Source organism: Hesperophylax consimilis, chromosome 4 (assembly GCF_061612785.1).
Source record: "Hesperophylax consimilis isolate HC1 chromosome 4, BYU_Hcon_1.0, whole genome shotgun sequence".
Lineage (NCBI taxonomy): Eukaryota > Metazoa > Arthropoda > Insecta > Trichoptera > Limnephilidae > Hesperophylax > Hesperophylax consimilis.
Window position 1 is genome coordinate 37,502,404 of NC_142839.1, and position 18,447 is coordinate 37,520,850.

Here is an 18,447-nt window from a genome sequence, read left to right on the forward strand (position 1 = left end):
TGTATAAAAATATTTATTCATATTAATATTCCATGTGTACGTCACAACCGCACAAACAAATGATTCATCTTAACATTTTAAAACATATAACGAATATTCCTTAACTCCACACGGAGAAACTGAGGAAAATAACTTTTCTTACAATATATGTCATCTTTGGGGTGCTGTGTGTAGGGTTGTAGGAGAGAGGAAATACAGAAGCCAGCAATTTGTTCCAGAGCCGAGTAAATTGTTGAATCATAACTATATTTTGATGGCACCAAATATTGCATACTAAATTAAGGAAATGGTTGCAGGTGACTGAGGATATTTATCTTCTTTTGCCGTACATATTCGTCATACCAGACTGTACATTAAGGAGGCGTTTTCATGTTCTGAAATCCACGTTGGGGCTCCCAGGGCTAACCGGGTGCTTTTATTATGAAATATAACTTTTCTTTTTAAAGATGGGTACCAAAATAAAGCGCTAAACAGCACTTAGTATCATTATACTACAAGCAACACAATAAATAATTTATTTAAAGATCTACAAATAAGATAGTCTGTGACGTGCGGCCAAGTGGCGAACACCGGCGTCAATTAGATTTTTATACAAATCTACAGTTTTATTCCTACATTGATGAAATTTTGTACACTAAGGTTACTGTCTACGTCTGATTTAAAAAAAAAAACTCTGTGTAAAGACCGGGCAATGCTCGGAACTTCTACTAGTAGGTATGTGTATGAAAAGTAGAGTGTCCTGATGCGGGTTTATTTTTTTAAACAAATCTACAGTTTTATGCCGAGATTGATGAAATTTTACACACTTGACCTTAAGAGTGGAACAAGATCATTGTCTAAATGAGATTTTTAAAAAATCACCCCCATCTGCTTTTTCCACCCCTTATAACAGAATTTTGGTAATTCTTGATGAAATTTTGCACACTTAAAAAAACTTTATTTTTTAATAACTTAACAAGTAAAACTTCGAATTGTAATATTAATAATTTTACATAATATCACTACTCTCAAACGAAAAATTGAGTGAAAAGGTGAAAAACCATTGAGTTTTGAACTTTCGTAATTTTTAACTGTTTCATACTTCGACTGAGAGCTGCCAACATTACATTAATTTTCTTAGAAAATACCAACATTGGCTATAAAAATTATAAGCTTCTAACACTATGTTCATTTTCTAAATAAAATTTATGTTGGTAGATGTCAGTCGAAGTATGAAATTTTTTTAAATGACGTTGATATAGTCGAATTAACTCAGTAGTCAAAGCACTTTCCCATTAAGGAAGAGGTCCTGAATTCAATTTGTAGATGCGACTGAATCTTTTTTACTGTCTTTTTTGTTTCATATTTTTCGTTTGAGAGTCGTTAATATTTTCTTTAATGATTAAATAAGAAAAAATACTGTCTATATCCGATTAGAAAAAACTCTGTATAAGTAGTTTTTAAAATTTCTAAGGGAGGACAATGAAAAGTTATTGATGCATGGAAAGAAAAATTAAGTTAAAGATGCATGGAAATAAATTAAGTTAAGAATGCATGGAAATAAATAAAGTTAAGGATGCATGGAAATAAATTAAGTTAATGATGCATGGAAATAAATTAAGTTCAGGATGCATGGAAATAAATTAATTTAAGGATGCATGGAAATAAATTTATTCTATTTTTAAAAAAAATATCTTGTATTAAATTAAAATTCTGCCGCTATATTTTTAAAATGTATTCAAGAAAATGGATTAAATAAGAAGAATATTTTTTTATGCTAATCTCTAAAACAGAAGACTCAACAGTGCATGAATGCGGAGAAAAGTAACCCTGCCGCATGAAACAATATCATCATCTCCTTTATTTGTATTCCCGAGGCGACCCTAGTGACAGCTGTGATTTATTCCCCGGGCATTTTCTCGATACAAAATAAAATAGCATTATTATATCAACAGAATCCGCGACTGAAAACTCTTAGATCGTGTGTTGAATCCTTAAGTTCTTCTCTGGCAAGAGAGAAATATTAGAAAATGGATACCTACATGATTAATTAAGTAATAGACTGGTCATTGTGATCTTTAGTTATACCCATTGCTAATACTTTCCTAAAATTTTGAATCTTAGCAAATTCAAAACATTACTGAAGGTGTTGGATTCTCCAGACTCAAACTTACTAGCATACGTTATATATGATGAGTAAGATAATATTGTTGGCAGCCCATACAGACGGAGACTAACAACCGTGTTCCGTTTAGTTTGGGGGAGGTATATGGTGTGATGGGACCATGATGGGACACTCGCTTTAATCAGCCGAACGATGCTCACAAATAGTGACCAACCGAAGTTTCGGATTCAAACAGTTGACCAAAAAAGTAATTTCGGCCGCAGTTTCGGTTCACACAAAAAATAGCCGTAACCAAAAACTGTTTTCGTGATGTGTTGGCTTTAATCGGACGCGTTTGTATGCCTCAAGAAAAACTTAAAAATTATTTTTAAGGTAGTTTAATAAAAAGTTGTGATGTTGAAGTTTATCATAAAAATGATGTATCATATTTAATTTTTAAGTTTAATTTTTTTAAACGAAAGACAAACATTCCCGAAATACGAATAAGCTGACAATATTTGAAAATCTTCTACTACCACCACAGTAAGCTAAAAATGTTGCTTGTGTTGTGATGGGGGACTTAGCCAGCCGAGGAATTGAACACACTACGCCTGGGTGGACCCAAACGCGATGTCAACTCGGCCACCGACCGAGTTCTATAATATATATTAAATATTATTAAATTTATTATTATTATTTATGATTATTTTACCAAGATACGATCTTTTAGTTCTAAGATCTTTTGTATGTTTGTTATTTCTTTAAAGTAAAATACCCACCTACAGCGAACATTGAAAAACTGTTATATGTATAACAAAGTAAACCAGTTTATTCTTTAGACTAGTGTCTTTTCTTTTATTGTGCTTTTTATTTAACACTAACTAATACAACTCTAGTGAGTTTAATAATAAAAATGCATAATTTTGGAGAGCATAGCATTTTTAAAAATCCTTTAAATAAGTTTCGATATTGATTTCGGCCGAAACTAGAACAGAAGCCGAAATTCGGTTTCTCTTCCGACTGAAATTTTTTTTTCGGTCGATTACTACTCGCAATCCATGCCGCCACTAGAATTTGCAATTTGAACAACGCAACGTGACATTTTTTATATTTTGGGAACATTAAATACTCAGCGAAAACTCTATTCTCGCTTAATTAAAAGTTATTTTATTTTTTTAAACTTTCCTATGGGAAAGTTACAACCTGAGCTTTACATGAATTTTGGCGTTGTTTAAGTAAAGATGAATGCCGAGAATGTTTGTAGGACAACCGGTGTGGTCGAAATGAACCTCCATCAAAGTGTGACAATTTTTTCGGTGTGTCTATTCAAATTAGAAAACATCTATGGATTGATTAATTAAATAAATATGATACATCTACGCTGGCATCAAGAATCTTGCAATTGTTGCATATTGCATGATTACAGTGTCTGCATGTATTATAGTGAGAATTGGAGGTTAACCAGTAAATAAATTGTATGTGGTTGAGAAGGTATACAACGCTGCCAGTGCACAGAAGGATTTTGTGATCAAAGGACCTTTGGCAAATTTTAGCAAGCTAGACTCAAAGCAGTGAGATTTAACCTCCGTATTTGACGTGAAATGGTTTCGTACGAACAGATCAATAATTCTGAACCTCTTTTTCGCGATCGTCGATTGAGTTACTGATTTTCGCTATTGGGTGGCATTTCATATTATTCACCTGATATATGTAACTGATAAGATAGCACCACGTAAGCCCTATTTATTAAGTTATATATTGTATGTATGGTTGTTAAAACTTCAATAAAAAACACTTCCAAAATACCTCCAAAGGAACGAAGATATTAAAAATAAATTCCGTGTCTTTGAGACATAAATGCTATTAAAAGTTTTAAAAGAAAATGAATGAATCCTTTACTTAATCGAAAAATAATTAATAAAAATGCATGAAAATCACCGGGCAGTTAACAAAAGTTAACAAGTAATTAAATATATAAAAAAAATTATAAAACTAAAAAAGGGTCAGTTATTTGTAAACACCTGTGCAAGTCTCGATACACTTACACAAATAAGTGCAGGCATCAATTCTTCGGGCGGTTTTAGTGGGGCCCACACTATAATTGATTTGCTCAATAAAACAGTCATATATACAGAATATCACAGGCACTTCTGAAAATTGGTCTTCTCCCGGCAATGATACTACTAGAGATGAATATACACTTTTCCGCCAATTCGGCCAACTGTAACAACCTTGCTAGGTCATTACAGGGCTAGAGGTAATTGACAACTGACAGCGATTACGTCGAACTGTACAACCGAGCGAGGTCGTTACAGAGCAAAGGATCCATTTTAATTGACAACGGGCGGCGACAACATTTTAGTGTGGATTTTAACGTAATGTTTCGAATCCTAGCTCTGTCATTGCGTGGAGAACAAAACAAACCCATCGGGAATCAATTGACACCATGAAACAATACTTTACACTACTTCTAGTAGATTGAAAATAGACACGACATTGAATCGTGCCTACCAAACTACACGGCTATCAAAGTGGCCATAGCGGAGCGAATTAATGTAATGCATACGAATATGATGGGTTGGAAGAGACAATTGAGGAAAACGCGCGCTGTGCTTTGATGCGATTTGTTGTAGTATGGATGTACGATGTTGATGACAACTTTAAGAGTGAGGTATAGTACTAATAATGGTTCATGGCTCATCTCCCTTATTTCTATTATCCTAGAATCCGAATAGTTCCTAATGCATTGGGCCAGGGGGGGAGGATGTACAGATAATTGAGGAATATAAGAAAAAAAATGTGGAAATGGGATATCAATTTGCATGTAATGTTTGATAAAACCAAAATCAATCATCAATCAAAACCAACTGTTGAAGAGAATTTTTTTAACCACTTGTTCGCTGGCGTATCCTTAAAGATACTGTATATTGAAAATAAAGCATATTAAAAAATCATTTCTCTATGATGTGTATTCGTTATGTTGTGTTCCGACGCCAGCTCTTTAACATGTCCACAATAAAAGGTTTATAAAGCATATCTTTTTTAATTTTTCGGAATAACTTAATTGAGTAAAACCTCAAATTGTAATATTTAAATATTGAAGACAATATTAGTGATTTTTAAACGAAAATCTGAAACAGAAAAATCAGAAAAGGAAACGGTCACATCTGGGACTCGAACCCAGGACCCTTGTCTTTCCGGGACAATGCTCTACCACTTTTTTTTCATATCTTTTTTAATTTTTAATTTCTTTTTAGAGCAATCCCGATGAGTTACAAAACTCACTGTAGGACGTGAGGAACTTACAATACATAGATGGGAGTTAATAGGTACAATTTTACATTAGTATTTTAACATCAAAATATCGGCTTTCTTTTATAAGCAAATCGCAGACATACAACTCTGAATAGAACTAGATTTTTGGAAAAACTACTAATGGTAGATAATATACTGTGTTTATAAATATTAACTTGTTTTAATCATTTTTTATAAACCATTTTCTAAATCATTTTACAAAAAAAAGCAAGTAATTTATGATGTAAATAGAATCAGTTGGCGAACGGCGAAAATTTTGCGTTGGTGATAAAGTATCATCTCTCTGAATAGAACTAGCTTTTAATTTAATCAGCATTGATTTGTAGTCTTGAATACACAGAAAAAATGTTCAAAAGGGATAGTAATTAGAGAGAAAGACACAAATTAACTCCGTAAATCATGTTATAAGTAATTCTCTTCATCAAATTGTGAATATCTTTGTTCTAAGTCTGCATTATAAATAAGTAGGATTTATTACAAAGTTTTGTGAACATAGGTACTAATAATTATTATGTTGTTCAGACCTATCAGTGCACCGAGGTGAGAGGGATGGGGGTAAGGATGGGGAGTGGAGTATGTTAATGATAAGAACATGTTTCACCTCGCTCACCTCTTCTTTGCTCTTGGGGTCCGCCACCTGCAGGGTCTCATCTGGGGGCAGCCGCCAGGAGCCGCCCCCACCCCCGCCGGAGCGGTCCGTGTGTCCAGTGACGTGCATGCGCCGCCCTCACACCCTGTAACAAACAACCAAACACCACTACATTAATATACAACTATTTAATATTTTTTCACTCTCCACGCAGGATCGTGTGTCATCTTTGGGGTTGCTGTGTGGAAGGTTTTTTTAGGAAGGAAGGATGGGACGTTCTGGGAAGTTCTGGGAAGGAAAAAGGTACGAAGGCTAGGTAAGAATCTGGGGGTCAGTGTGTCCAATATTCCGAGAGAGTCCTGTTGAAGAGGTCAAAAGCTCTCCCTTAACCAAGCTCTCTGGATTTATCCTGCCACACAGTTAGTGGACAGACGCCTCCGCTGCCAAAACCCGGATAAACCTCACCGCATGAACTCGGGGACCCCTGCTAAATCACCAAACATGGCGAACTGCTTGGGTGTTGATTATCCAATAAACGAAGGTACCCATACCTGCCTCTCAAATTGAGAGCATTGCTAATTTATCAAAAACGTCTTAATTTTCATCCGGTTAAAAATTGGATTGCAAGTCGTTTCCTCATAAACATTTAGTAAATTCCTAAAATATCGGAAGAGGTGTTCATCAAATATTAATGATAAAATGCCTCGTTATCACGACACGTTCTAATTCTATTAACAGTTTATTAGGAAACCTACCAATTCATTCGTGGGGGTCTGCAATCCTGTTTTTAACAGATTACCAAATAATTTGAAGAGATTTTTAATAAATAAGCAATATTAAATATCAGTAATTTTTCTCCGTGCATATACGGCCTCCTAGATCTAGAGGTAAGGCCAAACCTGAGGTTGCAAGTTCAAATCCCGGCGTGTGTAAGTAAGTTTAATTTAATTTATTAATTCAGTGGAAGATACTCTTAGTATCGCCCTGTTGTAAGACCACAATTTCGAATTGAAACGTTGCTTGAAATGACATTACTGAAAAGTGTCAAAAGATACATTACATATCTGGGACCGATATTATTAAACATGCTTATTTCGATAATAAATTATTATAAGCAATAATTAGTCGCCTGTAACATCAGTATAAATTGAAAATATCTCATGAGTAAAAATAAATGCCACCGACGGGAATTGATCCCGCGCCTTCCGATGTTTTTTCTGATGTATGTTCTTTCAATTTGTATTAATATTACAGGCGACTAATTATTGCTTATAATAATCTTTTATCTTTTGTGCTGCGCATAAAAACCTTGTCTTATAAACATTAGTTTCTCATTAAAAAACATAATACTTATTTCGGTTGTCTGTGATGTGAAATATTCCCGCGTAAAGAACTTAAATTTTCAAAATTATAACTGATTATTGTGTGAATACAGACAAACGGTATAGTAGGTACCTACCTCTTTCTTTATTTTTTAGTCTAGGCAGATAAATTATAAAATATTGTCATTAAACTTTCTTAATACTATTTATTTTTCTGATTATAAAGTTAGCCATTCAACAAATTATTTAAAATCACTAGATATAAAATGACGCATAAATTAAAATCTTGCTTGTCTTTATTTTTATTTACACTTGGTTTTTACAGATGTTCTCACTTACGTGAGAACTATCCAGTTGATATTTGATTTACTTCTATTGCTTTGATTTATTCAACACTATTATTGTACAGTTTTTACTATTATTTAAATATGCATGTTTCATTTAAAGCAGGGAAACATAATAAAATATAACAAATATAATAAAACTTTTAAACTTTTAAACTTGAAAACCTGAAATCAGAAAATTGTTAAATTTTCAGGCAAAGTGATCCTTGGGCATTTTTTTATAAATTCTTTCAGCTTCACAACTCCAACATTATAATATCCCGTGATTTTTCACGGCTTTGCGCTAATTCTATTATAAAATCCCTCCACAAATAAACATTAAGACCTTTAAAACTTCATGAAATGGTCCAATAATACCCAAATTGTTATTTTTAGTAAACGGGAGTACGAAAATTGATACAAGAAATTTTTAAACCTACTTACAGTAGATAATTGAATATTGAAAAAAAAACAATAATATTACAAAATAATAAACCATGAACGACTGGATTATTGAACAGTATTTTCAATCTATGAACTAATATCGACCTGACAAGACATTTAACACTTGTACACATTTTAAATATTTTCACTCGTTTTAGATGTAATTGGCTGTTGTACAATGTTGTGTGCTTCGTATTATGTTGCTTGCTGTGAAAATTTAATGAATAAATGAATAAAGACTAAACAATGAAGTTTAGGTGCTCTGGTATTAATACGTTTTAGTTAATTAATGCTTTCTTCTTCAGTAATCTCCTGTGGATTCTTGTGGATCGTGACCTCAACTCAAAAAAGGTTCCTTCATCCCTCATGGTCCAGCACTGCATGGGGGACCTTTGGGATGCTTGAAACTAATGACGCTTCCTTCATTACACAAGTTCATTCGATTCATTCAAGTTTAACTATTGTCAAAAGGAGGTTACATTGAAAGAGAATATTAAGAGATACATTCATGGCGAATAGGAGATGGAAGAAGGCGCTGGAAACGTTCAGTTTTCAGATGAATTCGTCGAAGTTTTTACCTATCAACATTAGACTATCATTTACAAATGGTGTTTTTCAAAGACTTTCTTCTACTGTTTTCAGAAGATTTAAGAAAATATCGTTGTAGGTTAAAATACTAATACTATATATATATATACTAATAAAATATAATAAAATTATCGTATTTCACAAAAAATAGAAAAATTCTCAAGCTTTCCCGAACGAAAGCTTTTAGAAAAGTTTGTTCTATTCAAGCCCTGAAGAGTAATCAAATATGGGAAAATGTCGTCGTTTAGTGGTGCCTAAGAGTACCCACGAGAGTTGAAGGTCTCACGTAAAGCCTCTGAATCTACCAGATAAACAAATTCGGAAGATATACGAGACAGCAGAAAGAAGTAGCGTGGAGGCTGCTTGGGGAAATCTTACCCCGCAACCACACTGCCTGATGTGAAAAATCACATGTACCTACTACCTTCATAAGAACACCAATCAATAACGTTTTAAAAGGCGATGCACTACGTCGTGTAATATTTTAAATTGAGCCGCTATCAATAACAACCCTTACGTAGATGACAATAAGGTTTAAATTCCCGCTTAACACCATCCGCCTGTTTTGCCACATTATACAATAAAATTATAGCCGAAAATGGGTTCGTAAGTAGGAGATTTTGAACATGAAAGCAGTTTTCATAGGCATTTATATTTTTTTTTCTGGGCTTATAAAAAGACTTATATAAAAAATACTCGATCATTTCAAAGGCCAAGATGTATTCTACTCGCAGTATTTAATTAAAGCATCTGAAACATTTCTAGGCGACCAAATTTTCAAACCAAAAACACATGATTTTGCATTACTACGTATGGCATCGACTTAATTAATAAATGTAAATTATTATGACTGAACTAACATAGGTGATTCGCAACAGACTTGACACTTTTATTGTTTAAATTGTTAATGAATTTATAGATACACCTGATTTAGTGATCCTAATTACCTTCAAAATACCAACTAGAACTTTTCGTTCGAAAATTCTTTTTGATTACAACAACAATATCAGGACTGAGTCATTTAGACACTCGCTTGTACCTAGATTACATGCAGTTGGTAATAATTTCGCAGAAATTTTAGATGTTTTTTTTTTTTTTAAAGAAAGACAAACATTCCCGGATTACGAATAACCTTACAATATTTGAAAATCTCCTACTACCACCACAGTAAGCGGAATTTTTTTTTATTTATTTAGTACAGGTGATGATACAATAACACATGTACATATGCGTAAAAAATACTTTGACTGCCCAACTAGGAGGAATTCCCGTTTTAGGACAGTCAAAATATTGCTTGTGTTGTGATGGAGGACTTAGCCAGTCGAGGAATTGAACACACTACGCCTGGGTGGGACCCAAACGCGATGTCAACTCGGCCACCGACCGGTCTACTATATGTGTTCTACTATACAATATATATAAAAAGAAGGCTATTGTAACATACCTCAATAATATTAAAAACTAAACTACGCATAATACTATTATTCTGCATTAAATTCTAAACACCTAAGAGAAAACTTATATTTCTTGAATAATGTTGCAGTAAACTATGATGTATATGGAATGCTTGTAAATGCCCGTATATGCCAAGAATACATAAATAAATAAATGAACAAAGTTAATTATTTTCAGATAATTAAAATGATGCCGCAGAGTAAATATAATTTTCATTGCCATGTCTGAAAATCCAATGGCATGCGGAGGAAATCGGCCCTCTCGGTTAGTCATGTGTCTTTCCGACGAATTATGCGGCTAATTTAAGCGCGGCAGTGATATTCGGTGTATTTATATCCACACGAAATATTTTCTTTTTTCAAGCGTACTGATACGCGATAGAAAAAAACAAACATTTTAAAGTCCTGCGAAATCGCATTATGAAAATGAATTCTGGAAAAAAACGTCTAAATGTCAGTGTTGTTACTTTTACAGATAAATTTATGTAAGAATACATTCCAACTGGATATTTTATTTTACTGTTATTATATTCTCAGTGACATTTATGAGAATAAAAGTTGGACAATGCGAGGTATTTTAAATCTCTTGTCTCTAATCTGCGATTGTTCGACGTTTTTAAACTGCATTAATTCTGACAGCGTTCAGCGTTCGGAAATTAAATTGTAATTACCCTATCAAAGCAAGACGCATCCAATTAGGTCATTACCAAAGATGTTAGAATACAAGGTCATTACACTTACGCCCGCGCATACCCAATTTCTACCGATTTATAACAAGTTTCTCGTTAACTCCTTAGGGTTTTTAAGTTCCAAAAAAAGAGAGTTATTTTGAAGATAATATCTGTACATTTGTTATACAGAAACGTTAAGTATATGAATTTCCCTCGATAGAAAAAAAATCGCAAGGAAAGCTTCGAAAATTATTAAAAACACTTTTTGTTCTCTTATTTAATATTTTATAGGCATAAATAAATTTACAGTGTATCTTTAAATGCACCTAAAGCATTGTCAAGAGGTTTTTGCTCTATTTTAAACAAGTCGTGTTTCATTAAATATTTTTACCGTTTTCGCCTAATTATTATCATTTTTTTTAATATTAGCGCGCTCCCTCTAACATTTGTATTTATACATCTCCCTTTCAAACCACCTTTGAACGGTTACTACGGTCAATAAATTTGTAATTTACTCTCCGATTCCCGTAAAAATACACTTTTCTACTACCTTTTTTTTGATTTCTTGGCTTCCCGGGTTACAACCTTTATAGGTAAATATTATATTTTTCTTTTCAAAATAAATACACTATTTTGTGTCAAATTTTTGTGAAATTTTTGTCCCTTTACTTGTTGCTACTATTTCTTAATCACATTTTTACATCAATTTATAATAACATTGACGGCCGGCATAGTCCAGTGGTAACTGTCATTCCGAAGGTCGCGGGTTCGAACCCGGCGTGCGCAAATAAATTTTATTTGATTAATTTGTGTTTTTTCACAATTAATTAATTAAAATAATATATAGTATATTTGCGGCACGTTCCAGAGTGGAAGATACTACCAGTATCGCCCTGGTGTAAGACCACCATTCAGAATTGAAACGTTGCTCCAAATGGCTTTAGCCGTGTTTAGTGACTAGATCTGAATAGCCAGGTACTTCCCCACCTTCCTCTTTCCCTTCCCCACTTACCTTCAGCCTCACAACATCCCCCAATTGGGGATGCCACAGTCTCACTGGCTCCAGACGGGAGCAGTTGGGACTCTTGTGAGGTATTCACTATAAAAAAATAGAATAAAAAATAAAAAATAACAATAATTTATTTCAACAGGAAGTCAATTATCAAAAACACCCTCTCTTAGAATGACAATTACTATAATTACGATATAAAAATTATATACCCATCCATCCATCCATTCTGATAATAAAAAATATTATTATTAAAATTAGAAATAGGATCTATGCACAATGTTCCCATCTCTTCAACTGGAATCTAAGGGATTGGCGTTGTCCCCTATAGCGCGATTAATTTTATTTACAAATGAATATTATAGTAGAGCATGCAGAAATTAACACCTTTATTTTATTAGTTACGTACTTTTGAAATGTTTAATTTTGTTATTAGTGTCTCTGTGTAGTTTTTTTCTTTTCATTTTTTATTTTCACGTTTTTTCTTATGTTAACGAGCACTCATTTCCTAAAACGTAAGCACCAGCGTACACCAGAAAATAATGTACATAATTGTACACAGCAAACTCAATAAATATGTTTAAAAATTCTACTTAAAAATATATATTTAGAAAACAGAAGTCAAAATACCAAATATCTTCGATATAAGCCGTTAAAATGTTGTTAATCTCGCCGGTCGGCCGATCGATAAGCGTGTGAAGTCACACGCTTATCGTACATAGATATAATCGAATTTGGTTGATTTGTGTAGGACCGTTTTTGTGCAAAATCACCTCAAGGGCACTGTACAAATATATAATACATTTCTACAGTGATCTATGTTATTACTTATTACTAATTATAGGCCATAATTGTGACCCGTGACATCGTGGGTTTTCTCCGAGTTTCCTTTGAAAATTAATAATTTTGTCATTTTTGGAGATATCGAAAAACTATTTTAATATTTTAATTAAATTTGTACATTTTCGTTCAAATAACAGAGACCTTATTCCAGGTTCAGATGGTTCACGTTTGGTTTTAATTTTACTAACACTTTTACCATAAACTGCAATCTATGTTTCACTATCTAATGACTTATCGATTTTTTTCGAAACTAAGAACACGTGCACGGAGAAAAATGAGTGTTGCTGATTTATTAAAAATATCTTAACATTATTCGTAATCCGGTTAAAAACAGGATATCAGGCCGTTTCCTGCTAACTTTTAGCACATTCCTAATACATCGGAACACACCTGTACAATGACTTGATTATATATAATGACGAAATGCAAAAATTTTATGAACATCGCGATAATACCTACATTCCTCTTTTACTAAAATTTTAACAGGAAACCTATCAATGCATTCGCTATGGGCCTGCAGTACCATTTTAACCGGATTACGACTAATTTGAAGAGATTCGTAATAAATTAGCAAAAATATATATTAGTAATATTTTCTCTATGTGGGCAAGGGGTATGTATCTACACTTTTTTAAGAAATTATCGCAGCTTGAAAATTATGATGTTTTCGCAAGATTATTATTATTATTGACTTAATTATTTTTATAAGCAATAATTGTTCGCCTGAAACACTCATCCACATTGAAAAAATCTCCTGATAAAAAATACATGACGCCAACGGGACTCGAACCCGTGTCCATTCGATTTCCGGTCGAAAGCTCTGACCACTGAGCTATGGGGGCTTATTTCTTACCCGAGAAAATATTCAATATATGCTAGTGTTTCATTCAACAATTACTGCTTTTTACATTTTTTCACCTGAGAACAACCAACTTTATTTTTATATGAGAAAGGCATTGTAAGTGCTAAATCTCTCACTAGATGGCGTTGATACAAATTGTATACATTTTTTAGGTGAAATACTTGGACTTGTCAAATATTAATTATTATTTTTTCAATGTGGATGAGTGTTTCAGGCGAACAATTATTGCTTATAAAAATAATTGTTATCCTTTGTGCTATGCATAAATAAAATCTTGTCTTTAAAACATTAATTTATCAAAAAAAAATAATAATTGACTTAATTATTATTGTATGTTTAAATACGCATCTATTTCTTAAAACCTTTTAAATAAATTTAACAAAATAATTTAATAAACACAGTTAAATATAAAATAAGTAGGTACAAATAAAAAAGGAGAAATGACAGAATTTCATTCGTTTTCATTTGTCCAATATTCATCTAGTGAAAAATTGTGGTATTTTTCAGCTAACATATCACAGACTAACGCCAAGTTTATTCCGTGAACATTAATTTATAATGGTGCGAAAATATCTCGTAAACAGCTACATACGATAATAATATATAATATAGAGAGAGGTGAGAATGATATTCTGCCACGAGGTTCGAGCATAACTTTGAATTCTTTGAGAATGGAATAACGACGCAAGTTTAAAATTGACATTTTATTGTTGAATATTGAATTTACAACAGTTGAGTGGTAATGGTGTAATTATTGTGCAATATCAAATAATTTGTGTAATAAATATTTATTGAATAGTAAAGTTTTATATGTTATGGGATTTTTTTTTACTTGAATTAGGAAACAGAACGTATGTTTCTATATTATAGCCTCGAACATTCACATTAAAACTACGTGATTGGAATCTGGGGAAAAGCATATGAAACATATATAAATGAACTACAGGTAACACAAAACAAAGTAATCAAAAATCTATTTTACTTCAAATCTAGAACATGGACAAAAAATAAATAAATTGAAAAACAACTTTTAATATGAAGAAAATTATATGAATATAATACATGTCTCCTTATATACAAAATAAATAATAAACTCATACATATAAATACAGAACTCATTTAAACTTCCCAAATACCCACACATTTTACACGGCAACACCATAACGTACATTTTAACACCGTACATACTCACTATGGCAAGCAATCCTTCAAGACAAAATTAAGAAAGAAAAAGTATGGGTACATTAAAAAAAAATTGTTCATTTTTATGCTCAATCAACAAAACACTGAAAGTGAATAATATTGTTATGTAATGTATTTATGTGTAATGTATTAGTTATTTCTGAATATAAGTGAAAAAAATAACTTTCTTTTATGTAAAACGTTCCAATACAGTTCATCGGGTGAGGTGTAGGTATTCAGGTACGCAGCGTGCTGGTTTGAGAGAGGCTGGTTTGGGGAAACCCTTTGACTTCTTCAACTGGTCTTTCTTGCCCCATCGCTATCCCTACCCATCAACTATACCTTTTTCCCTCCCAGAACTTCCTTTCCTTTAAAACATCCTACACACAGAATTACCAAAGGTGACATAAACCTCAGTAGAAGTCTTTTATCACATTTATTTCATCTAGAATCTGTGGAGATCCACAAGACAATTTGCTGTGGAAATGTTATAAATAAATATATTTTTTAACTTTTTTGACTTATTTCGATTTTGCATTCAGACGACGATGTTTCAAAGCGCAATAAATAACATTCTCAGAGACTGTTTTATATTAATTACTCGGGAATTATTTATACCTATTGTAAATATTTGTATTTCAAAGTGTTTCTTTTCAAAGTATTTGTAGGAAAGAAACTGAAAACGAAAATAATAGTTGTGTACAATAGAGAAAAGATCCCTCAACGCCTCGCGTATAAACAGATATTAATTTATGTACTATTAGTATGATTTGTATATCGCCGTTTTTACACTCCGTCTCCCTCTAGATGAGATAGAGCGCGTACACACGTATATCAGGGTAATCAGTGGTGACGTGTAATTTACTATTTCATCGTACAGCAAATTAGTGGAGACTCAATTTTTACCTCCGAATAAGCTCAAGAATCGCTGGTTGAGATGTTTTGGGTGTGTGCACGGAGAAAACTTACTGATAAAAAATATTGCTAACTTATTTATAATCTGTTTAAATTATTCGTATTTCTGTTAAAAACGGGACTGCAGGTCTTTAACAAATGAATTGACAGATTTCCTAACAAACTATCAGTTAAAACACAAATGTGTTATGAGGATGTCGGAACACGTGATCATAAAAAATCTAATATTGTCGCATTTCGTCATTATATTTATCAGGAATAGTGCAGCTGCATGAACATGTGTTCCGATATATTCTAAATGGATAAATATTTTATTTGGAAATTACTTGAAATCAGGTTTTTAACAGGATTTTCATACTCATTTTTCTTCGTTTGCTGATGCACCCGTATGCACTGCAACAAAAACTACATTTACACCATATTTTCTCCTATAACATGGCGTTCCCAACCAAAATTAAATTATTTGAATAATTAATCTACAAACACTTAACGCATTGCGATCATTATGCTTAGTGAACACTTAACCACCAGGCCAATGCAACAGAATAATTCTGTGCAGTCATTTAACGCTTCCGTTTACAACGATGCAATTTCTGAATAAACTTTACTACCTAGTTGACAAACCTACCTACCTAATTTCTCTAGTTATATATACAAATATACCATCTGGAGCCAGTGAGACCATGACATCCCCAACAGGGGTATGTTGTGAGGCTGTGGGTAGAAGGGAGGGGAAAGAGATGGGGAAGAAGAAGTAGAAGGGGAAGAGGAAAATGGGGAAATACTTAATACCCAGATTTGGTCACCAAACACAGCTAAAGTCATTTTAATCAACGTTTCAATTCTGAATGGTAGTCTCTCACGGGTGATTTGAGAATATCTTCAACTCTGGATTATTTTAATTTATAAATTATGCGGTAACTCATATTAGTCATATAAAATATATTTGCACGCGCCGGGAAATGAACCCGCGACCTCATTTAAACTTCACTCTAAATTTACGAGGATAACCAAGAATAATTATTGGATTATTTGTATAGCGCCGTTTTCGTGAGAAAATCACCTCAAGGGCGCTTCACAACTTATGCATTGATCACTTAGACTTATAACTTATTACTTTTGGCTTATAACTAAGTTTCAAGACTTTTTTTAGTTATTACACAATATTTTTACTTCTTCAATAATTGCAAAATTACACTGTGGTTTAATTTTAAATTAAATGAAAATAATTAACTTTGTTTACACCACTGCTTTGTGTATTTGTATTTATATTTATAATCCATCTATATTCTTAGTACAAAATTAAATTTTCAAATATACTTATTTGATCATTTTAGCCAAATTTTTTAACGAAATATATTTTTTAACTTTGAATTTAAGTGAAAATGTAACTTTAAGAAAATCAGCACTTTTACTTATAAATTTAGCGAAAATGACACTTTTTCATTTAAACATCAATGATACTCTCACTTTTTCAACTGCACACATTGTAATCGGCATTTTTCGATACATCATTTTAACGAACAAAGCACTTATTAATTTTAAAATATCGCAAAAACAACAGATTTTCATCTGATTTTAACTAACCGTTTTCAAGATTTTTTTAAAATTAACGCAGTTAAATTTATCTTCACAGTTTCATAAATACACAAGGAGAGGATAACTATTTGCAAATTATTTAAGTAAACGATATGTAGGTACATACCGTAAGTGTGTGATGCGAAAATTTCTTTCCGAGAAACGAACTGTGACTCTTCGCCCTGCGACAGAAATTATATCTAACGACTTTACTATAGAACGCTACGAAAATAATATAAGTACGCGTTCTCCACGGGCCAACACAATGTCTAGATTGGAAATACATGCATAGGAGTGGTGCGGAAAGCGAAAGCATAATAATATTTCAAAAAAAAATTTGCGACAACTACTGCTGCTGTTCATAAAAGTTAGAATGTGAATTAAACGAAATAACAGATAAGGATTAAATACTAGTTTAGTTATTAAACTAACATTTTTCTATCCTTCTATTCGGTTTTCATCAAGATTTAAAAAAAATACATCATCTTTTCTTACGTGAATGAATCCACACAAGAATCTCAACCCTATAGAGCTAGTGAAACTATGCCATCCCCAATTGGAGTATGTTGTGAGGATAGCGGTAGCGGGGAGGGTGGGGGATTGTTAATATAAGGGTGGGGTATTAATACGCCTAAAGCCATGACAGGCAATGTTTCAACTCTGAATAGCGGTCTTAAACCAAGGTGATAGTGAGAATTCTTCCTCTTGTAACGTGCCGCAAATGAACTTTATATTATGTTTCAATTAATAATACGGATCGATAATAACAGTATGCTATCCTGTCTTATTTTTGGATTTTCAAAGCTTCATAGCTCATGACGAAAATTACTTAGCAAGCTAAAAATATTTGCTTTTTTTTTACATTAGCTTCACACAAAAAATCCCTCAGGGAATATTTCATCTTTGGAGATGCTGTTTGGAGGGTCTTTTAAGGGAAAGGAAGGGGAGAAAGTTCTAGGAAAGAAATGGGTAAACTTCCAGGACGGACGTATGAATCCATCCTCCCACTGCGGTGCAAGGCGTTGTTCCGAAGTCGAACATCCTGAGTCCTGTTGGAGAGGTCAAAAGGTCTCCCTCAACTAGCCTCTCCCGATCTACCCAGCCACGCAGTTGGTGGGCAGACGCATTAGTCGGCAAGACCCGGACAATCCTTACCCTATGGACCTGGGCACCCTTAATAAGTCACCAAACGTAGCGAATCACTCGGTGTGACCTAACCACCGGAGGTGTTGTATATCCAATAAATGGTTCCCGGCGCGGCGATACCCA

The 18,447-nt window shown here is 33.1% G+C and overlaps 1 protein-coding gene across 1 annotated transcript in view; it reads right to left on the reverse strand.

Moving 5' to 3' along the window:
• Nucleotides 1-18,447, reverse strand: part of LOC149424663 (inactive dipeptidyl peptidase 10) — a 228,679-nt gene that overhangs the window by 181,304 nt on the left and 28,928 nt on the right. The window contains exon 2 of the mRNA XM_089630913.1: nt 6,009-6,132. Coding sequence (XP_089487039.1) covers nt 6,009-6,116 — 108 coding nt within the window. The 5' untranslated portion in view covers nt 6,117-6,132. The remainder of the gene's footprint in view (nt 1-6,008; nt 6,133-18,447) is intronic.